General features: G+C 27.4%; 2 protein-coding genes across 5 annotated transcripts in view; one reads left to right on the top strand and one right to left on the bottom strand.

Annotated features, from left to right (window-relative positions):
- The window catches only part of LOC148230094 (DNA oxidative demethylase ALKBH2-like), a 171,934-nt gene that overhangs the window by 48,338 nt on the left and 98,010 nt on the right, over nucleotides 1-25,586 (top strand). The window contains exon 3 of one of the 2 annotated variants that reach the window (XM_088196431.1): nucleotides 9,190-9,239. The exons of the other annotated variant lie outside the window; for it this stretch is intronic. The gene's annotated coding sequence lies outside the window, so the exon portion shown is untranslated. The remainder of the gene's footprint in view (nucleotides 1-9,189; nucleotides 9,240-25,586) is intronic. 2 annotated transcript variants of the gene reach the window in all.
- The window catches only part of LOC148230096 (uncharacterized), a 114,298-nt gene continuing 89,384 nt past the window's right edge, over nucleotides 673-25,586 (bottom strand). For all 3 annotated transcript variants that reach the window (XM_088196422.1, XM_088196423.1, XM_088196421.1), the window contains 5 exons: nucleotides 14,272-14,347; nucleotides 4,672-4,764; nucleotides 4,353-4,529; nucleotides 4,072-4,263; nucleotides 673-4,000 (listed from right to left, as the gene is read on the bottom strand). In XM_088196422.1, the coding sequence (XP_088052548.1) occupies nucleotides 1,107-4,000; nucleotides 4,072-4,263; nucleotides 4,353-4,529; nucleotides 4,672-4,764; nucleotides 14,272-14,341 (3,426 nt within the window). In that variant the 5' untranslated portion in view covers nucleotides 14,342-14,347 and the 3' untranslated portion in view covers nucleotides 673-1,106. The remainder of the gene's footprint in view (nucleotides 4,001-4,071; nucleotides 4,264-4,352; nucleotides 4,530-4,671; nucleotides 4,765-14,271; nucleotides 14,348-25,586) is intronic.

The following is a 25,586-nucleotide window of genomic DNA, read 5'->3' as shown; positions in this document are numbered from 1 at the left end:
CACTTTGACGTTATCATAATAATATAATATAATATATAATAATAATACATAGCCCATTGAAATATTCAACGACTAAAAGCTACTTTACTCTCTTTTAAAAGCATACGTCTTGTCATATCTTCAAAGCGCATCGCCGAAATCGCACAAAGGAGAGATTACCTATTAATTCGACTTGTATACATATACATATTATACGAAACACTAAATTGTAACATAATAACCTAATAGTTATACGTTTTTATGATGCATATGACATAAATAATGCATACGTCACGTATGCTCTTACACTATATACATATAAAATCGACGAGACTATAAAAATGAGTATATAATTTAATATCTTACATTAACAATGGCAATACTGGCATAGATATGCTCATGTAAAATCACTAAATCTGTCTCCGCATTTGACTGCAAATGTGTAACTGAATCGTTTTTTATAATTGTTACAAATTTTTCGTCAGTTATACAGTCATACTCCAAGATGAGTCCGTAACCTCGCAATGTGCTTAAAATATAAAAACTAATAATATACTTTAAATTATTTTAAAGTCAAATTAAATGCATTAAACACGTATTTGATTAAAAATATATATACAATTTGACTATTTGATATTTATAAAAAATATATTTATATTTAATTATATTTTTTTAACATTTTCTCTTTATCGATTGAGTCGAATGTTGAAGATTTAAAACATTAGATAAATCATAAGCGTTATATCTATCAATATCATCTCAGAGTACAAATGCATCGTCGGAAAACAATAAATCTAATACGCAATGAAAAAAGATCTATTTAATGTAATCGTATAACTAATACAACTATATAATATAACATCTTTTTAAACTCCCCGTTTGGAATGTCGCATCAAGACTAGTACATAGTTAAAAATTACCGCCTAACAAAAAGTACATATATTATATGCTTTTTTATTTATTTACTTATTACACCTTTCGGCTAAAAAATAATTTACGACTCTAGTAATAAATAATTATTGCTAAAAATCTCTCTAGGTACCGCTGCTATAGTATTAGAGAGATTCTTTAATTGTATAATTATAAGCGTTTCAAATCTTCGTTACGGAAACACGTCTCTAAATCTTTCATTGTCTATATTGCTTTTCGAAGAACTCCCTTAGTATACTTATCAAACTCTCGTCTATTTGACCCGAAGAGTCAATCAACTGCGAATTTGTTTCTCGTTTTGTTAACTTATCTTCATTTTGACTTTCATATATGTTTAAGTCACTCTTTGTAGATACTTTCATAACTGTAGGATCGGACGTTAGAGTTGTATCTTCATTTTCAAATGAATCAGTTACGATATTAAGTGATTTAACGACGTCTTCATTAATCGACTGTGGTGGATTTGTAGCTAAATTGATATTTTTCATTGTTGTAGACGTTGTTGTTGGAGCTGGAGTTGTAGTTGTAGTCGTAGTTGTTGGAGCTGTAGTTGTAGTTGTTGGAGCTAACGTTGTAGTTGTTGGGGTAGGAGTAGTTGTTGTCGTTGTAGTTGTCTTTCTGTTAGCTTTAGGTGTTTTAGTGTTCAATGAAACATTTGTCTGATTTTTATTAGCATCCTTCTTCAACACTTTATCGTCAGAAGCTTTCTGATTTGTCACATTATTTATAATCTTCTCCAAAGATGGATTCTTAACCTTATTTTCAACTTTAGGTATCAATTCAATATCCTTTTTAATATGCTCCGTCGACTTCCAGTTTTTCTTACCGTCACTATCTTTATCTATATAAACTTTCTTTGTTGTAAACTCTACTTTTTCATTTTCTAATGGCACATCTTCAAGATTACCTTCAGTTGAAAACTCAGACAATTCTACACTAGTCGTCATTGGAGTATTCGCACTCGTCATAATAACATTGCTTACAGTCGTTTCTTTGATCGGCTGAACTTCTTTTGCTGTCGCAGCAGTATACTTTTCAGGCTCGATACTATTATGCACTGTTGATAATTCAGTTTCATGATTGCCCATAGAAGCAACATCGCCGACCAGACTTATAAGATCAGCCAAAATATTACCCATCTTATTCGACTCGATACCGGTCTTCTTCTGCTTCTTCGTTGGCGTGTTATCAGAAGACTCGCCGTCTAATCTCACTTTCTCATTTTCAGAAGCGTCCTTTTTTACAGAAGAAGACTCTTGAATCGGAGCGTATTCAGTTGAAATGATCAAATTTATAATCGGATCTTCGGTAATGCCGTCATCGTCTTCACTTTTGTATGACTTCTTTGGTTTTTCACTATTTTCTATCACGTTTTCAGTTGTTTGCGCATCTAAATCAGCTTCTTCAGAATCATTTATTAAAATGCTTGTAATGGTTGTATATAAATCGTCGTTAATGTCTGTTGTAGTATTCCTCTCCCATTCTGGTATCAAGAACGGCTCACCGGGCGATCTCAATTCACTTTGCAATTCTTCATCTTCTGTAAAACCTGCAGATGATTCAGTAGTGAATATGTCTGATCTACGTTCAGTTGGAGTAGCATTAGGATTCATGAATATAAAATCATTACTATCATCTTCTTCTTTGCTGTCTTTGTAAGAAGGTGCTAGTAATATGCTATCCGGTAATTGAGCATCTAAATTTATAAGAGGAATATCGACATTATTGAGCTTATTCTCAGCTTGTTCTTTATTTTTCAACCAATCTTCTGGAACAAAACTACTAGAATTGCTCGTTACTTTTGTTTTGTTCGGTCTCACTAATTCTAAGATTTCTGGTATGATTTTTTCTGAATTTTTCAACATAGTACTTTCATTAACTAAATCAGGATTGAATGTAGGAGCCATTTTTAGCAATGAGATTTCTTCTTTATTTTTGCTTTCATGAGCTGCAATCGAACTTGATCCACTATATTCTACTTCAGATGATCCTGATTCTAAAGAATCTTCCGTCATGCTCAAGATCATTATATCTTCAGGTATAGGCGGATATTCAGGATTATGTTCTGGAAGATGTTCAATCGGTATTGAATGTTGTTCTTCTTCTAAGATTTGATTCACGTTCTTCTGTGGTTCAACAGTGGTCGAATCATCTATCAGATTGCCTTCACTTGAAGAATCAGATTCAGTCGAAGATAGTTCACTGATAAACACTCTTTTAATATCGTTGCTCAACAAAGAATCTCTATATTTATTATTTTCTGTAAATCCTTCATCATAACCCATCGTAGTCGTTTCGTACAACTCTGAAACAATTTCTTTATAAATCTGCTCCGGATCTTCAGTCGATGTTTGGACACTCTTCTTTGCTTTATATTCAATATATTCAGAGCTCACGGCTGAATTTCTTGTCGTATTACTACTATCATCCTTGATGTTGTTGATATTTTCTTCATTTTTAATTTCATTTGGATCTTCATCTTTTATATCTTTCCCCTCAAACGTCTCCTCGGGATCTTCAATGACTCTCTGCAAACCTTCAGCGCCGATCACTGTAAAAACAGGCGCTGGAGTATTCACTGATGAATTGTTCGGAACAAGATCGCCACGATTCAAGAACAACAACTGATCTCCAATCCTAAGAATAGGCGGTGTTTGATAAACTTCTACATTTTCTGCTTCCGTATCATTTTTAATATTAGAATCGGCTTCTTTTACATAAGAAGCTTCTCGAACGTTAGTCGGTGATTTGGAAGGATCGGTAGTTGAAAAATCATAGCTATTGACGGGCAGAATCTCTTTGATTCTGATCTCGTTGTTTAGCGTCCCTGTTACTTCTTTAATGTTGAGAGTCGGTATAACTTTATTCGTGTTCTGTGATCCATTAAGGCTAATCACAATCGGTTTAGAAGGAACGTTATCTTCTAAAGAATCACCAGAAGACTGCAGTTTTGAATCGTCGTCCAAAATAAACGGCTTCACATTCTCTGTTATGATTTTATCTTCACTGTAGCTTTGCGTAGTCATTTCTGTTATTCTCTGCGGCTCTATTTTCTGTGACGTTACTTTCACTATCGTGTTTGATACCTTTTCTGTAAACATAAGGAATCATTATATTATTTATTTATATCAAATCAAATACATTTGAGTTTATAAGACTTACCTCTTGGCGGACAATGATCGTATTCCGGACAGCATCGTCCTGGAACATATCTAGGCTCACAATCATCTCGTCTAAAACAAGCTAACTGATTACAGACAATTTCACCGCCTTGACAGTAGCACACTTGACAAGGATTCTCAGGATCGACCAGTTTCTCTCCATTAGAATACGTGACTCCGTTACGTTCACATTCTGTAAAATAAATATATTAATGATTGGTATGCTCGGCAAAGTTGCTTATTATCCCTTATATTAATTGAAATGTATATATATAAACTTACCACATTGATACAGTGGACAGCAATGGTCTGCTCTATGCAAAGCCTTGCATCCTGATCTGACTTCACATTGAATCGGAGTGCACTGGATGCCATTTTCGGTACAGAGGCAGTCTTCGCATTTCTTTGGACTCGGAACGCTTTCTCCAAGAACGAATCTCTTTATTCCAAATATACATCCTGTAAATAAAAGATGATATCATTGTTAAAAAAATATTTTTGGAATGTTGTGGGCTCGATGGTGTCATTGTATGAAATTGCAGCGCTAAATTTGTGTGCTTATTCTATTAGAATATTTATAGTAAGGAATGCGAATAATAACCTCCTTCTGCTGTCGAGTTTGTTGATAGTTCTAAAGGATCTTCAAGGCTTCCATCCGATGAATTCAACGTTTGACTAGCTCGGTTCACTGGTCCTAAAAAAATATTAATGAAGTGTTAAAAATATTGTGGAACACTTTTAACTATTATAATTTACATTATTTTTAATGGATCGGTATATTTTAAATACAATTTTTGATTATACTCATACAAAAACTGTATTAAAAAATTTAATTATTATTTTTTTAAATACTAGTGACATCTATTGAAATACTTGTAAACTTTTTTAATAAGTTGATATTTACTTTTATCAAATAAATTATAATAATGTTGTTAGATTTTTTTAATTAAAATTTTAATAAATTTATTTTTATTAATAATAAATATTTATTGTAATTAATAGAAATTTATAATTAAGACGTACATTTTTTTATAAATTATTTATTAGCTTTTTGTTGTAATGATTTAATTTTATTTATAAGTATTTTATTGTGCTAATTTTTTGTGCAATTATTATTATTATTTTTATTTTATTTATCTATTTAGCTGATATAGCTAGTTTTTACACTAACATACATATAATACATAATATAAATTCCAATCTATCAATCATACTTCTACAACTTGTAAATATATTTTGATTTAAAACTACTCTCATTGCCCTATTTTGTATTTTTTGCAACATCATTGTATCTAATTTAATAAAAATATCTAATATTGTTGCACAATAATTAAAATACAATATGTATTTAAAAATTTGGTTTTAAAAAAAGCATAATTGTATATAATATATATATATATATACAAAAAAAAACATTTTTAACCGAAAAATTTTCGTCTCATTTTTTTTGCAAAATCTCGTTTGAGTTCTTTAAAACATATACTATACTATAGTCATTGTGGATCGTAACATTAATAAACAATATACTGTTTTACTACCTACTATTTCTCGTGAACCCACTCCCGATCATTGAGCAAGGTCACTCGCTCACGTAATCGTATGTTTTTATTTATTTATTGTAAATCTTTCGTTGCACTTTAACAGACACGAGCAGGTAAATATAATCAACACTCACAATAAGTTATGGAACACCAGACTTTAGTAAAAGTCTGTAAAATCAGTGGCATCTATTTTATTAATTATAAAATAGGTTTTTTTAAAAATATCTCATTTTACAGCTGGAGCTGATTTTTAATAATTATGCAATATATATAATATAATAGAATAATCTGCACCATATTTTATTAATCAAATTTAATTTTAAACTTTCGTGCTATTTGTGAATATTATGAAGTGATACAATAAATAAATTAATAAATCATATAATTTTATCCATTTAAGCATTTTTTCATTTGCCATTTGCCATTGATATTGATGACATTCTAAAATATGGGGAAGTGGTACCGTTGAGATGAAGATATTAAGTTCTGGATTTAATAATGTGTTGAATATTTTTTTACAAAAATATTTTTGGCACCCCTGATTGATCATGTGTGTATATACACACTTCCCACGCGTGCACCGGCAGCTTCATTCGATTAAGCGACACACCGACGTGTCTATTGGCAGACCGGAAGACCACAACAGCCCAGGACCCTCGGGCCGAGTTGAATTGGTGAAATTGAGAAGATCACATCATGAAGATGGCGCGCCCGCCGGAAGTCGTTGCCATAAAATTAGCCAAGCCGAAATTCGCATACAGCACGCGAGCCGATGTCAACATCCTGATTCGGCATGATTAGATAAAGGATCTTCATGGTTATATATATTTGTGTAGAATAGTTTAGAAGATTGAAAAATGAATTGAAATATACAGAGGTACTCAATATTTTCCTGGCATTTTTAAAGAAAAATTCAATATGAATTAAATTCAACGTTGCATATTGACTTCAAGGTTTTCACTAAATATATAGTTTTAGGTGTTTTTAATGATAAATTAAACTCGTAAAAAGAAAATTTACATTTTGTTATTCATCGTTCAATTGATTAAACCTACACGTTTTTATATATTTTATTACATATCCTTTTTTCAAGGTAATATTATGAACTCATCAATTCTCTATAATTTGATTTAATAATATTCGAAGTAACTCAATATAATAGTTCATCATAAACGATCAGTGGGCGTGGTTTTAATGAATAATAAACGTGAAATCAACTATTGTATTAACAAAAAACTGACCATAAATAATTTTTAATGTGAAATTTAATTATTCTCAATATGTACTACCTCCATACTATTATAATTGATTTGCTATGATTTATGTGCTACTTATATTTTTTTACTAAAAATGTATGTTGTGTCTTTATTATGTATAATATAATTAACCTAAAGATTTAATTATTTTTATCTATGAATTTTCATATAATATATTTTTTTAAATCAACTTTTAATGGTTAAAAATTTATTCAATATTTTTGTACATACAGTGTGATAAAAAATAACAGATATAATGCATAATCCGCAAAACATTTGTGGAATGCACTATTTGGAATAGTCTTGAGCCACTCAGCTATTTAGCCTTTATGGTTAGAAAACATAGTCCGTTCAATATAGTCTTTATCTGCAAGAACAGAAAAAAGCAGTCCAATATAGGTCGCAAGAATTTGGTAGTCATTTGGTGAAAGTGGAGGCATTTCTTCCTTCTAATTTTAGGCATAAAAAATGCATGTTATTTAATGAAATATTTATAACAAATATTTTAATAAATACTCAACTTTTGTCCACACCAAAAAAAGCTAAAATTTCGTTCCTGATTCTAAACCAAAAATTCTCGGACTATCCCTCAAAGAAAATCTAAAAAAAAACAGTCTTAAATCTATCCCATAAATATTTTTTAAAACATGTCATTTCAGTGAAATCGTATCGAAATACATTTTCACCGGTCGATTTTTATCTATATTTTTTTAACATGCTATTTATAAAAGTTACAGTTAATAAATATTTTTCAGTTACGTTATATTTTCACTAGTAAAGTCCAATTACATTTTCAACCGTAAATATATATTTCTATTAGTGATGGGCGCTATAGAAATTAAACGTTGCTCTAAATCATCTATGAAACTCAATTTGTCAGTTGTGAAACGTTCGTTTGCTGTTCAAACCCAAACCGAACCTAATGAAAGCTCTAAAACTAATTATAGTTTTAGAACTTTCATCAGGTCTAGTCCAAAATACAAACTAAGTCAACTAATCTATCAGATAAAAATAAGCGGAAGAATTACAGATATTACACTATGTTTTAAAAATATATATGATTTCCTTACCGATATTAATACGGACTTCTGATATGAGAGTATTAATTTAAGTGTATTTAAACCGAATTTTAATCAATAGAAGGGCGCAAAAACAAAAAGTGAAAAATTCTCGTCAAAAGCTGTTATTGTTTTCACATATTCAAATATATTTTTCGGAACGGTTCTTCCATCGCGAAAATGCCGTCCCTAAGTAACTGCCGCCCGGGGCGTTCCGCCCCCGCCCTCTAGCTACGTTACTGATCCCACATAAATGACATTTTATTTTAATTTAATTTACCTTTTTTTAAATTCGATTCAATTTTAATTTAATTTATGTTTTATAACGTTTTTTTTCTCAAAGGTTTTTTTCATGAAGTTACAATTTTTTTATATTTTGAATAGTTAAATTTAAAAAAAAACAGATAGCGAATCAGACTGGATATTAAACATAGCTTAGATTTTTAGAATAAATTTCACGAATATATCATTAAAACTACTGAAGTTATTGTGTCTTAAAAACCCTACATAAATGACTAAAAATGTTAAGAAAAAAATTTAAATTTTATTTAAATTTCTATTTCTTAACGTTTTGTATTCCTTAAATGTTTTTTTAACGGAGCTACAATTTTTTTAATTTTTGAATTGTCGACATTTTAAAACAAGATAGTGAATCAAGTCTTAGTCTTTGTTTTTATTTTTGAAGCTGCGTCGAGATATGTTTTTTACTTATGATTTGACAAGCTTCTCTAATACGTCATATTAGCCATTATACAAACAATAATTTTATTAATTAAATATTAAAAAAAAACTAAAAACAATTATCGTAAAAACTAAGAATAGATCAGCACCATCCCATATATTTTTTACCAGCTCCTCACAGCTATCATCGAAAACATACTTGTGTTTGCAAGCTCGTTGAGATAAATTATAATTCATTTAAATAATTTAAGCTAATCTTAACCAAATTATGCTTTTAATAAATTAATAAAAGGTTAGTGAAATAACACTTTACCAAATTTAATTAATCAATTACACAAATCTTATAATACAAGTAATAAAATAAAATAAATTACATTTTAATGTATCCGTCGTGGTTTTACATTTCAATGACACCGTTAAACGTGGAAGCTTAAATTTAACACAGTTATATTACGATCATTAATTCATACCTAGAAATCATATAAATCAAAATGCTGGACTGAAATATATTGAAATTAATAATGAACATTTCTCTCTCTTATTTTTATGCGATATAACAATTTTGCAAATTTTTCGCTTTCAGTTTATCCCCGAAACTTGGAAGCAGGTGATAATCCAGCAAATCCTTTCTCGGTAAGTACGTTATATGAATAATTCATTTAGAATACGCTGCCTTGTTTTCAAATTGTTAAAAATTTTCGCGTAAGATGAATCTACAATTTTGCTACAGAAAATCGTTTAACATCAGTTCATCATTTTATTATTTAATAAGGAAAGAAATGATATTTTAATGAATATGTAAGTTACTCTTTATGATTTATGTTAAGTATTGTTTTTCAGTCGTTAAAATATTTAGGTCAATACCTAAATATTTTTAACGAACGAGAAAATCTAAAAATGCAGAGTCAAATATTAAAACGCGACCTAAACAAAATATATTTTACTAAAGTTAGCAAAGTTTTTTTTAAAAAAAAAATTAAAAATACAAATGTGCTTAGTAATAATATACATTAAATACATGAAATTCATAAAGGGTTCAGACTATATTAATCAAATCAAATTATCTTAAATTTTCAAAAATAACTTAAAAATATTTCTTATTCTTTGAGAAGAAAGACCCTAGCCAGACGTTCCATATTTAGGACACTCGCCTATGTGGAAATTGAAAATGCTGCGTTCATATGCAACGCAAGTGCATAGTAATATATAATAGTATGCAACTTAGCGCATACGTAATGTGTTTACAAAACCGCTAATGAAAACGTTGCCGAATTAATATTAGCGTTAATCGACTTACGTAACGATTAACGGAAGAGCGGAACGTGATTTTCGGCCGTCCTTGAATTACCTCATCATAATATCGTAACGAAAATGTAATTGAATCATTCGTTAATGATCGTATATATATATGTAATTAATATATTGAACATGGGGTTATGCATGTTAGAATAAAACCGTAAAATTGGATGATAGGTAATCTGTTTAAAATCACAATCTCAACCCTTTATGACAACAATATAAAAACTGTTTTTTTCTTTCAAATTGTATTAATTTAAGTATTTAACATTAGTGGGTAAAAATTTATGGCAAAATATAACATATTATAGTGTTTGGTTTTGATTAAAAAAACATTGTTTTAAAATTATATGTTGTACATTTTGGGAGAAAGCTAAGTTTTAAGAGAAAAATATATACTTTGTTAAAAACATATTTAATTAATTTAAGATAAAGTACTGTAAAAAATGCGTGACTTAATTTAACAAAAACAATGATATTACGTATAAAAACAATTTATTATTTTGCTCTGTTTTGGCACATTTCTTTTTGCATTATCGTATATAATAATAATAAAAAATTGATGGAATGTGAAGTTTCGTGAAAAGGGTTAAACAAAAATATAATAAAATTCCACAATTATGCAATCATTGCTTTTTTTAATTTAAATATTTAAAAACGTTGCTTGATCTAAATATCTCTTGTAAAATAGTCGTGAAAAAAAACAGAAACACACATAAAGTAATCAATTACATCAGTGAGAGTTCGGTAGTAATTTTTAAGAGATGAGCTTGTACAAAACATGAAAGGGCTCAACAGTCATTAAATTTAATTGGTAAACCCTGGTGGTAAAGGATTTAGATATGAATGTATGCTAATATTATTCGTAATATAAATGAGCGCTTGAATTTTTCCTTGATTTTTTGGTTCAATGTAACTTTTATATTAAAAATATTATGATTCTAGTATAAATAAAATAACAACACACTACATATTATTTCTAAATAGCATTCTAAAACAATAATTTTGCCATAGAAGTAGAATAAACTTATTAAAGTCGTTTTAATATAAAAAAATTAAGTTTAGATCTTACAATTTTTTTTCAAAAGAATTTGTCATTCATTTTTGGTCATAAACTAAACAAACTAAAAAATAGACGTTATTTAATGCTTTATTTTTAATATAAAGCATTGTTCAAAAATGTTTTTTCCATAAAAATAAAAATTACACACTGCTTTAAGTCGTATTATTATTAAAAAGAATTAACTCCTGGTTTTATGAAAATTATCCGTAAAATCTGTCGTTCATTTTTGTTTATAAACTAAGCAAAATTAACATATACACGTTATATACTGTTCCTAATATCATCGTGTCAAAACGTTTTTGTCATAAAGATAAAGATTACGTATTGATTAGTTTTTCTTAAATAAGCACCGACTAGATTTTAGGTTTAATGAAAATTTTCCTTAATACTTGTCGTTCATTTTTGTTCATATACTAAACAAAATAAATATATCGACTTTATTTAAGGTTATTTATACCATTATGTAAGAACGTTTTTGCCATAAAGATTACATACTGACAAGTTTTTTATTAAATAAGCACTGAGTATAATTTTCCATAAAATCTGTCGTTTATTTTTCATTATAAACTAAACAAAATAAACATACACTCGTCTTATAACACTATTAATATCATTGCATTGTACAAAAAAAAAATTGCCATAAAAATAAAAATTAAACACAAAAATGTTTTTTCCAAAAAAATAAAAATTACATGTTAAATCGTTTCGTTAATAAAAAAAATAAAGTCAGAATCTTATAAAAAAAATCATATTTGTCGTTCATTATTGTTTATACACATATACTAAACAAAATACATAAGTCGATGTTATTTATTATTTATACATAAAAATAAAAATTACACGGTGATTTAAGTTGTGTCACTATAAAAAAAAAGTTTTTATGCAATTTTTTCCATAAAATCTGTTTAATTTATTTTTGATCATAAACTAAACAAAATAAAAATACACGCGTTTTATAATATTCTTAATATTATTGCATTGTACAAAAAAATCCATAAAAATAAAAATTAAACACAATCATTTTTTTGTCATAAAAATAAAAATTAGATGCTGATTTAAGTCGTTTCGTTATTTAAAAAAAAATAGTCTGAATTTTATAAAAAATTTCCATAATATTTGTCGTTCATTATTGTTCATACACATATACTAAACAAAATATATAAATGGGCGTTATTTATTATTTTCAATAATGTTTTTAAAAAACCATAAAAATAAAAATTAGTGATTTAAGTTGTATCATTATAAAAAAAAAATATGAAAAATTTTCTATAAAATCTTTCGTTAATTTTTTTCATAAGCTAAACAAAAAAACAGATACATAATATTTAATTTTCTGTATATCATAGAATATTACATATATAAAATTTTCTTACTAATTAAAGTCGTTTCCTAAATAATTAAATACTAGATAAACTCCAACTAAACAAAATAAATAATTTCAATTGCTATAATTTTATAAATATCTCCACTTAAAAAATATATTTTCTATAAATATAAAAGTTACACACAAAAATGTTTTTGCCATAAAGACAAAAAAATACACACTAATTTAAGTCATAAAAGTTTTTCTATAAAATATGTGTAAACTAAATAAAATATTTATTTTATCAGAACATTTTTTAAATATCGAAACAATTTAAATTAGTGTGTAAGTTTTATCTATTTAAATAATATTAAAAACTATATTTATTTAAAGGTTCTTTTTTTATGAAAATTATCCATAAAATCTGTCGTTCATTATTGTTAGTAAACTAAACAAAGTATATACGCGTTATATAATATTCTTAATAATGTTTTTGATATAAAGATAAAAATTATATAATAGATTTAAACCGTCATTATTTCAAAATTTCCAAAAGTTCAGGTGTTTTTAAAAAAATCCACAGAACATTTAATTCATTTCTATATTAAAAAATGTCTAATAATATTTTTTGATTAAATCTTTCTATTTAATACAATTTAATACGACATTTAGTTTATTTTTGACATATATTGAGTGGAGTATAATCAATTTAATTATAATTTTAAATTTTTATTACCCATTAGGTTAAAATCTATTATAAAAACACGTAGTTAGAACAGTAGTTTATTTAATAATAAAGTAACAAACACAATCATTGTATAACATAATTATATAGATTTTTATGTTCTTAGAATATATTTGTTATATACAATATATATCAAAATATTGAAATCAAATTGATTATATATTATGCACTATAAGAAAAATCTATAATAATACGATTTAAAATTATTTTCGAATACTTTGCTAAAGAAAATTTGAAATTATTTAAAATTATTAGCCTAGAATATATAAAAAATATCATTATGTAAATCTAATATCATATTTGTAACCAAAATTTGTAGCTTAAAAAATAAACTATAATATTCCTTAACATTTTTATGAATAAAGCATGATTTAAAATTTTGCTACATTTTTTGAGACTATGTAAATATAATTATAAATCTATACAAAACAATATATAATAATCTATAAATATTTTACTGCTGTTTGTAATTTTGCAATACAATGTACATGCGAAATATATTTCACATAAAAATGCAAAATCTGACTCAGCAGTAGCAAAACACGTGAAACGAATTGTGCTGTTTTATGACTTTATATACATATAAGAAACTGTGCTATTTTATAATTTTTATATAATATATTATTACATAATAACCGTACAGAAAAATGATTAATCACCGTCGTTAAGGCTATTAAATTTATCCATAGTCATTATATTAATTTGACGAAAATTTTCATCCGACGAAAAATATATTGAATCTTGTCATAATTACTAAACCCATTTTTTAATTTTATAAATTTAATACCACAAAAATTCCGCCTTCGTAACTCTCTAGCTTTCCGAAGTACTTATCGAAGTTGGCTGCGAATTGATGTGCTAAACTTTTAACCGAAATTAATTTCCAGTTTTAAATCAAAGTTAAACCTGAACCGTCATCTGTTTAAGTCACAACTTTACTGGGAGGCGTTCGTTTATTGCGGTTTCAACGTTTTTCCTTATATTACATATACACAAATAATAATTAAGTTATTTATTTAAACAATTTGCGGTTATATCACCGTCTACTTTATGCCTGACATACTGTAATAATATTGATATTAAAATTCCATAGGTTCATGTCAATATTATTTATTGCAATTAATTATATGAGTATCAATATATTGTTTATTTAATTTGAGTTGCCTCGTGCCTGTCTTATTTTGTTAAATTACTGTGTTAAAATTTTGTTAATACATATTTGTGGTTATCTAAAAATTATTATACATAAAAAACTAACCTGCTTGTGACAATTCCGCCAAAGAAAGTAGAAGTAGGCAAAACGCGCTCAATCGCGCCTTTCCCCTCATTTTGTACTGTAAAAGATAAAAATATATTTAGATTAGTTTTAATCATTATATTAATACATAATTATTGATAAAAATACCATCGTACACGTCAGTACTACAAGACAAGTATTATTAAATTAAATATGAATAACATTAATGAGCCATTTATAATAATGCAAGTAAATTACAACTGTCACAAAAAATATGTATTCTACTTAAAAATGTATTAATTAATATAAATGGGTATAGCACGCAATTTTTTTTATGTAATACCGTTAATTAAATAGGCACTAAGTGCCATATTGTTTAATATTTATTAAGGTTATTTTATGGCGTTGCTATATTTTTTTTTAGTATTATCTTATTTTCCCACTGATACAAATGAAAAAGGTATATTATTTTATTATTGATCTCTACTTCTTATCACATCGTTTTCTAAAATTATTATGGATGTTTCTTGCACACAATAATGGGTGTTTTAGATGTTAAGTTTATGACTAGATCACAAATGTTGATTAAATATATTTAGTTCAGGAAATTATTTATTACATACGTAAGTTTATAATTATAATTTAAAACAAATTATTTATAATTTACTTAAAATTAAAATAAATAATACGATGAACTTGGTTAGTAAATCGAAATGTCAATATGTATTTTTATTTAAAAGCTTTACTTTTAGAGTCTTTTATAATTAAGCTACTGTAAACCTTTGTTGTTTATAAAAACATGATATTTTTTATAATTATATATAATATTATAGCCTATATACATAACCTCTAAATACAATTGAGTCTGAATTATTGTGCTATACATCAGATGCCATCTCATTTTTATCTATCAAGATCAAAAATTTGCAACATCAAGACTAACCACAATCGTGGCGTCAAAATCAGCTGTACAAGATTTTTTTAAATTAACAAAATTAACAGATTTATGTCCTTCAAATTTACTAAAAATTGCGAAATATTGTATTTTGGTGAAAAGAACAAAGAGTCGTTATGTGTATTATTGAAAATTATCAACGGTATCGATTAAAAGTGCCGATGCATTTAAAAGCATCAATAATGTTGGACCCCACTTTAATAAAAAAAAAAAAAATTTACCAACATATACCGCACACCCAAAGTGCACATTACAGAAGATAACTAACACAACAGAAAACGTGCCTATTTTGAATCTACTACCAATACACACGCCAAATAGTGATATAATCAGTATTAGATATATCAGCATTAGTCAATCTCTTTGAATAATAAATCCAGCCAAACTTGCACCAACAGAGCTACGCTGAAACGACCGATACGACTCTTAAAAGCAGCCTCTTTCACTCTGAAGTTTTATCTAATTGGTCCAACTAGCAGTTATGCAGCAACTTGAAACTGATTTTATATTTGTATATATTTATATTACTGTTGATTTCTGACCACCTTTCTGTATTTGGTCGTCCCACCAAAAGAGATTTTCTTTAACCCTTTTACTGACATTTACATTTTAATATACACTTTTGAGTTCAAGGCATCATAATTTCGAGAACTTTCTATTTTGAGCCCACTAAGTACATACAAACTTCAGTCAAAAAGAGGCCGACCCAATTTCAGTTCTCTTTGCATCTCATGGTTCAACTCTACAAAGCCTATGGGCACAACAACGGAAAACTTAACGTATAAATAACATATACAAATTATACGTTATGATCTTCAACGTTGCAGGAAAATTAAATAACATCAATGTTTATCTTTAAAACATAAATAAACACATTTTATTGGAAGGTCATTGCAAATTGAGTGAAATAGTTTGTATGCCTTGTTTATATTTACACAAAAAATGCATTATTGATTTGTTATCAATAAGTAAATGGCACTTAGCTCTTACATAACCGTCTCAAGTTTCTATTTATATTTTTTATATAAAACACAACATACGCATGCTCATCGGATAATACGCAATTCGATCTAGAATTTCATACATTTTTTGATATAAAATACATCGTAAAATACGTTTTTTACGTTCTCAATCGAGAGCGAAAATTTATATTCTAATATTTGGATTTTTACGTGTACTAGCAAAATATCCTGTCGTTTTTACAGCTTAGATTTTCCGTTCAGATTTCCATTCGAATTCATTTTCGCAGTCATTACAACTCACGAGTGTCGCCATACTCGTTACATTTCCACGACTGCCTTTTAACGTACAAAGAGCCTTTTTAGACGGAAAAACTCGTATCCATCAAATGGAAAATGGATTTTCCTACTCTTGTAGGCATACACACGTTTTCTCTCCCGCATCGTAAAACGGTCTATAATAATAAAAAAATATATATAAAATTTTCCATTTTCTTAAAAGCTTCGACTCCATCGCCGGTTAAACGTTCGGTTAATTTTTAACACGCCTACGTTTTATCGCAGCACACGAGATGCATTAAGTTAACGATATGTTATTATTATATATTTATGTGGAATCGGACAATAATCATAAATACACGGTTGTATCAGTATAATGGCGATGTTCGTCGTTAGTATAAATGGCACAAGGCGCAATACGCAGCGCCGTTTGTGAATTGTTTATGAGATATTAAAGCTACAGGGCGGTAAAAAAAATGTCGAATTGTTTTTATGCTCTTATCAATTTCCCACGAATGCGAGAAAAATTATGCGTAAATAAGCATGTCAGAATTTGTAAAAAATTATATTGACCATGAAAATAATTTAAACTTTAGCTTATTTTACACTATTGTAGAATAAGCTTTTTTTATCAATCAAAGATTATTTAACAGATATTTCTAAAATTTTGAGCCAAAGAGCACAGCTATATAAGTGGGTATCTAAAAAAATATTCATTGGTATTAAATAAGAAAATTCACTTAAAATGGAATTGAATGTTGAAAATAAAAAATTGTATATGACATTAATAATATTATTTTACAATTGCAAAAGCACCGATGGTAATCATATTTTTTTCTGTGAAAACATACTTATGTGAAACACATGTCATGTCTTTTAAATGGAGCTTTAGATTAGCATTCTAGACATAATATTAGATATTGATTTGTAATGTAAAATATTATAAGGTGAAGCTGTCTTTTGCAATGTTTATTTTATAATAATGTAAATAAAGTATTTATTTTTTTAATAATAACTAATAATGTTGTTAATAAAAAAAAACTAAATATTTAATATATTTTAATTTTATTACATATAAAATAAAATTTAAGCACGTTTTTTATAACCCCACAACTAGTGCGCAAATCGTCGATACCGATCTAAAAATTGTTGAACGTAAATAAACCGTTTTTGTCAACATGTAAACAACGAATTGTTTACAGTGTGACGTTTCTGACAGCTGTTCAACGTTTACCGAATTTAACCTGTTGTAGCGTATCTATACGATTATATTGCAGAATTGCTAATGAAGTTGTCCAGCTTGTTAAGTGTGTATGTATAGTATTATTTTTTATATGTATTTTTATATATACATATATATATTTTCTAATGCGAACTTTTAATAACCAGTTTATTGCACATACACAACAATGATAATATTACCGTTGGTGTGATATTTTCAATGGTGAGTAACAATTTTATGAATAACTGGTATTGTATCTGTAAAAAATGAAAGCGAAACTTACGATGTTTCTTGTTAATAGCTTGATGGGAACAATGGGATAAAAATATTTCGTCCTTCAAGCTCTTATTAACAATGAATAAAAAAAAATTAAAATCATTTTCAGTTGAGGAAATATAAAAGGAGGTGGAATATTAAATTTAAATGTAATGAAAAGATTGTAATATATTCTTAAAACAATCACAGTACACATGCATAAAGCATAAATATTAATTCACGAAATCCTTGGTCTTAAAAAAATATAATATATTTTCCATAAACTTTCGGTTTAGAAATGTATCTATATTTTACAGTTACGATACTATTAATTATATTTATTAACAAATCAAGAATAAAATAAAATTTATTCAAGCGCTAGAATAGCGTTTTAATTACATATAATATTTTAAAATCTAAAATATATTAGTATATTTATATTGTTTTTTTAGTTAATTAATTTAAATTAGTTTTAAAGTACATATTACCAAAATAAAAAATCTTATAATCATCCTGTAGATCCAAATGAAAACGAATTATAAGCATCTTATAAATAAGACTGAAGAATAAAACGATTTTTTAATTAATCATAAACAAATTTACTGAGCCCTACTAAGATTTTTAATTAAAAATAAATAAAGATATAGTCCACCTTAATTATATTTAAAATTCCCTTTATATTTAACGCAAATACTTAAGCCTTTGAGTTTTATTTAGTTGTAGAATGCTAAAAAAATAAATACTATATAACGTATTGCAGCGTAGTAGATTTGTCACTTTTTATAACGCAATTATTGTTATATATTCTAAAAATTTACATTTAAGAGTATCGTACTTTAAATGAGATACAATTATAAACCACTTAATATGATAAACAAACAATAATTTAATCTAATCGTCACGAGTGTCTCATGGATTTTTCTTGGGTCTTGGTCATTTTTCTCAAGTTAAACGAGTCTTTTTTTGCGATTTGAGCCTCGATCTTCAGATTTATACTTCTAATCACGATCAAGGATCTATCGTCAGGTGCTCACCATGCATTTATGCATCTTCGTCCATCGTCAAGGTTGTGTCGTGCCAGTTCTGACGTTGGATGCCCAACGAAGCGAATCCGACACTGTCGATAAATCTTATTGTCAGGAAGTGAGATTTAGAATTATGTGCTAAAAAAATACCCGCTACTGATAACTGATAAATGCACAAATAGAATATGAGTTATTAAAATAACATGAAACATTATATGTTATTCATATTTTTATTTTTATTCATAAAAACAGCTAAAATAATATATATAACCTTAAAGTAAAAACGTGATTTTATGAGCCTTTAATAGCTTATTTACTAGATGAAATATTTTTGCTATAAATAATATGGAATTAAAATATAAAATGAAAAAGGCACTACCTCACCATAAATATGAAATTATAAAGTCATATTTGAGCGATTGATATTTTATAGTACAATAGAATATTAAGATCCCCGTCCTTCCGATAAAATCTGGAGTACCTCACAGCAGAGTTATAGGGTATATACAATATACTAGCCAACTATAAACAGGACTACCTGCGCAACCTTTGCTGACAACACAGATATCATGTGAGATTCTGGATACAGTGACTACTTATCTCCAAGAAAACCTCAATACTTTCATCCACATTTATGTCGTTGTGACATATAAGGTTATTGTCCAAGTGCTATTTTTTTACGAGACACGTTGAATTTATGGCTATATGAGTTTCTTCACCAAGTAAAGCACAGATAGAAGCTAAGACAAAAACTACCCAGCGGCCGCTTTTTTGTAATTGGCCGTTCTACTGAAAGAGGCGGAAAAAAATCGACTATGAAAAAGGTCATGGGTATGGAAATGTACTCATTTTTGATCATCCACTCGGATTGCGCAAATTGTATTAGAAAATAGATCGAAATAGATTTACTATCAAAATACATTGATAATTTTCACAGATTCTGACATTCACACTAAAACATCAACATTCCAGGCATCAGAACTTCACGAGCTTTTCAACTTGGACTCCCTAAGTTTGTACAGTCCGTCCAAGATATGAACGCTCATCGTCACAGTATTGGTGAGAAAATATAATAGGGTGACCATGTAAAATTACAAGTGCAATTAATTTTTATTTTTTTAATTTAATTTGTTGAGGAAAGTGTAAAATATCACATGTATATATGCGCATATTTAACTCAAAAACATGAGAGCAGTTTTAGTATCACTCTCCAGGCTGAATATCTGTTCAATATAATATTTTTAAAAATACCAATAGAATATAGCAGGAATTATTTTATTGATTACAAAATACCACAACATGACAAAAATTTATAATAAAAATATAACACAATATAATTTTTAATTCAATTTCCAACGTATGGTCACCCTACCTTTAAAACAGCCCTTATTTAGTATTGGTAACGTTCTCCTATCGGTGTAAACAAATTCACGGAAAATGTAAGCATGCATGCGTACACGTACCCTTATTACCAGCACAACGATGATGAGCGTTAACATCTTGGATGGACCATAATTACAAATAACATTTGGCGTTATAAAGTGTAGTTTACATTTTATTTAAAATTATTTTTTTCTAGTGTATAATATAATATCTTAAAAATAAAAAATATGATCCTGATAATTTCATCTTATTATATTTTTATCTCAGGCTCTGATTACTAATAGTATGGCGTGTGTTTTATTGAAATATTGTACATCTCCGTGTGGTACAAACGAAACCGCAAATATATTACATCCGCACGCGAGAGAGATAAAGTTAAACCCACCCTTCCAGCGAAAGGGCTAATTTATATCATACGGTCAAATATAGCGAAGCGGGCGAAAAAAAAGTTGGTAATCGCTGCGGCGGGAAAATGGCCGTGGAGCAAAAAGCATCCCCGTTATTGAGTCATTAATGACGTTGCATAACTAACGCCCAGACAGTTATTTTTTGTGTAACATTTTTTTCTTCATTGTTTGTAATGATGTTTTTTCAACCGACGGCTTTTCGGTTTAACGGAAAATCGTCTGAAACAATCGATTAACGTTATAGAATAGTCGAGTTAAATTTTGGATTACTTTCGAATTGTTGGCGGAAGTGATTGTGCGAATAATTTGCTGATTGAATAAATTGCAGTAAAAAAATGTTAATTGTTAAATTAAAAATATACGACAATCAAAAAAGAGTGAATTCTATTATTTTAATAAAGGAAATATATTTTATATTATCGTCTCAGATATATATGTATATTTTTAATAACCAAAAAATAACAATAAATGAAACACCCTGTGTGAAAAATATAAATATGGATTATTCTTGTATTTAAGCTATTGTATATAGCAGTTGATTTAAATCTTCATGTTGATAGTAAAAGTTTTTGCATACCAAAAAAAAGTTTTGTAGTATCAAAGACAATAGCATTGTATTGGTTTTTCGTTTTTTTGAGTTGTAAATACTTGTAAGCAGAACTGCAATTATTGTAACATTTATATAAAATAATTTTGTAAATCGCTAAATTACTGACTGTATTTTAAAGCTTTTATTTTGAGAAAGTTCCCTAAAAATATTTTAATGGCAATATAATATGTAGTTTTCAACCTTTCATTTGTATCAATAAAAATATAATAGTCTTATAGTTATTAAATATATGTATAATATATACTGATACATTTTACACTTCTTCAAATACACAATCAAATTAGTGTTTATTGGTTGTAATTACAAATATTGTTTTGTATAAAAAAACGCATTATGAATGGAATTAAAAACATGTACACATCGCCGCAATCGTTCAATCTCTCGTATATCATTATGGCATTATTTATTATGGCATAACATCGTTCGTTGAACTTTCTCTATTGCTCGCGTTTACGTTTCAAGGCGAAGGACTCTTACTGGTTTGTCGTCTTTCCGTCATTCGTCGCTCACGATCTCTCATCGACATTTTTTCCCTTTCGTAATATGCCATAATGCCTTATAAGCGTCCTTGAAAACACAACCCTGACTATGGTATATGGTACTGTTTCGCAAGAAAAATGCTGAACCTTTTGGTTTTATACGCCTATTATTAAAAAGCAACTGTACACACGTAATGTAAGGGGCTTTGCCCCCTTTCAGTGACACTGCTCTTATGTTTGCAGAAACATCTGATTGCAAAAAATTACGTGATAAATATATTGTATAAAATATCATTCATATAGCTTTACAGGGTAAAAGCATTTAAAGGTACCTAATCATGACTGAATCTCGAGTATATTTGTATTAAAAATAATAAGGTGTGAAGGTCAGAGTCAATTTTTTTTATATCATACAATTTATCAAATATTTTGAATCTAGAGCCGCTCTGCGAAAAAAATCTGAAGAGCCGTAAGCGGCTCGTGAGCCATAAGTAATATTTTTATATACATATGCCTAGTATACAATTTTTTTGACACCTGATTTATATGTTATTTAGCGGTTATTAATTTATCTAGTAAATTGTTATAATCGATTTTTTATTATTTATACAACTGGTATAAACTATTACTGCCGATAAAATAACCACAAAAACTAAATAATTTAATCATAATCCTTGTGGATTAATTCCAGTGAAATATTTAAGCATTGCATAAAAACATATCTAAATAAAAAGCTCAATAAATTTTCTATATTACTTCATACATTATTTTTAATACTATAATTTAATTACAAAAATTTGCATATTGTACAAATGTGAATAATGCCGAAAACTAAATACACAATAACATGTTTTTATTTTAATTTATAATATAGTTTTTATTATTACTTCTAAATAAATACAACTTTTTTAATACTATATTATAAACCCAGAAATTTTCATATCAAAAAATATGAACGAAAATATGCTGATACATTAAAAAATATTTTTTTGTATTATTTATTATTTTAAGATAATTAATGTAAATATATAATTGTTATGTACAATTGAAATTGAAAATAACTAATATATTATTGATTATGTTACATGTAAAAAATCGAAATTCTATTCATTATGATTTTTATATTATATTAAAATAATATGTCACAACTGAAATCTGACGATAACAAGATTTTTATGATTACAATACTTATTTTATCCAATGTATATACATATGTATATGTATGTTTATGAAAGCAACATGTGTAGGTATTTCTCTTTGTAAAAATAATGTTTTAGTAATAAATGTATGTTAAAAAATATATTATCATTTTTTTATTATTGAAGAAAATATTTTAACGTAGTAGTAAAAGGAATTGGATAAATATTTTTCTACATCTAATAATAATATTATATTATCAAAAATCATATTTAATAAATATTTTTTGCTATTTTAATTTTGTATTAAGAACCCATTATTAACAGAAAAGTGAACAATAAAAACTCAAATAGCTCAAGACATTTACACACTAATATTCTATAAATAATCTTTCAACACAGAAAGAGACTCTAAAGTTCAGAATATGTTATAAGCAAATGTTTCATATTTAGGTTTTAAGCAAAATAACAACTTTAATGTAATTTATTTACATTAAGAATAAAAAAATTCTATTACATTTACCATACAACTAATATTATTAAATAATATATAGTTTTTATAATTGAAAACCGATTAATATAAATATATTACTTAATGTATTTTAATATTTTCAATATTTGACAAAAATCTATTTTTAATAATATAGCAAATAAAAAAAATTGTGGGTTAATAAACTAACAAATAGCAACGCAACAAATGTAGAGCGCGAGATAATGAGCGCGTACTTCAAAACAGCCGCCAGAAGCCCAAGATTTTTAGTTTTTATAAATACTACTGGATCAGTTACAAAAATGAAAACGTTTTAATTACTAATTTTCAATTTTAAATTAAAAAAATGTTTTCATAAATAAAATATAAAAGCACTTTTGTTTAAAGAAATATAGACAAATTTATATTAAAAAATAATAGTAAACTGCTTATATGAAATAATTGAGAATTAACCAAGTATAGATTATTGAATATATTATACTTAATATTGTACATACAAGAACGTAAACATGGAGTGACATCATTGTTAAAGCGATTACTGCAATTTATGGTCGAAAATATATACCAAACCTAATAAACCTAACAAAGCATATAATATGTATTTTTATAATTTTTAAAATATCGCTGAGGGCAGTATGTTACACAAATAAGGGTATTTTAAAGTTATAGTGAGCCTGTCAGATACGTGTATCAAAAACCTCCATCAGATAATAAGTGTAACGAACTCTCTGAAGATCTGATTAATAGGAATAAAGCCCAACACCAGAATTTTACCCTTGACTAATTGATCCTTTAAAGGCCCCCTTAATAACAAGCGCTATAAAGCGTAATTGACGAGCCTGACTCACATATAAAGTCTACGCCCCTAGACAGCGAGAGCTATAGAGGGATTTGCCATTTATACTTCATATTGTGCCAGCCGTATCACAACTTTGCAATGTGACCGCCGCCAGGGCTTCGCCCTTAGCTAAACACAACCATTGGCTCTAGAGAGCCTGTCCCTCACAGAAGATCGATGGCATTTATTGATTTATTGTGAATTTTCCACTACAGCATAACAGGCGTTAGCCCAATGCATTACGACAGGATAAAAACAATAAATAACTACTAAGTAAGTAGTGATACAACAGACTGAAATCAAAATGTGTAAATCAGGAACATCTATTTTAATAAATATAACTTGTTATATATGTTACTATGCACGACTTTGCTCAATTTTGTTTAATACGATATTTATACTCAAGATTAGGACAATCTAGGAAAACCTAATATGTTATAATCAATCAAAAATATAATTATATAATAATATAATAATCAATATATACGGTTTATAAATATTTTCCAAATAACTTTAATGACGGTAAATAATAACAATAAACTTAAATGCTGTTTTTTTTATATACAACCGTCCTCCGAGTATGCCGTGTGTATTTTAAGTAATTATTTTATATATCACTATGCAAATTAAAGTATATATTACGAATAAATTATTATTTAAATGAGCAATATACATATATTAAACTTTCAAGTAAATTATAATTGCTGAAATAACAAAAAATAATTTTAAAACAAATTGATTATGTTGAATTCATCTTACATACATATGTATTTAAAAAAACTATATTTTGGTTACATATTTGATATAAAATGTAACATGAATTAATTTAGTATTATCAAACCCATTTTGATTGGTTATAAAATACATTTTTGTTATTTTATCCATTGTAAAAAAGTACAAAGCAGTAGTGTAATATGACAAAAAGTTTTTCATAAATATTATTTATGATACATAATTTAACTTAAAAAGTGTTGTTTTATTCTTTTTTATAATTTACTTAATCGCATTATCCAATTTGATATTCCTCAACGGTGTAAGTTTCAAAACATCCAAGTTTTAGAGCCGCTTTCTACTTTCAATTTTTATTATCCTCGCTCTTATATGCACTTGATTAACGGCATACCGCATACCCTACAACCATCCCGTGTCTAATTACACAACATTTTTATAATAATAATCTACGAGAGCATTCCCACTGACTCATCGTCCAAAGCTACCGTGTCTAATAAAATAATCACTACCCATAGGCATTGATTTTCAATTCAAGGTGAATCAATATTTGCCGTTTTTTACCGTAC

This window comes from Plectrocnemia conspersa, unplaced genomic scaffold (assembly GCF_051122295.1).
Source record: "Plectrocnemia conspersa isolate PC_06_02 unplaced genomic scaffold, ASM5112229v1 ptg000011l, whole genome shotgun sequence".
Classification (NCBI taxonomy): Eukaryota; Metazoa; Arthropoda; class Insecta; order Trichoptera; family Polycentropodidae; genus Plectrocnemia; species Plectrocnemia conspersa.
This window is presented reverse-complemented; position numbering and strand designations above follow the sequence as displayed.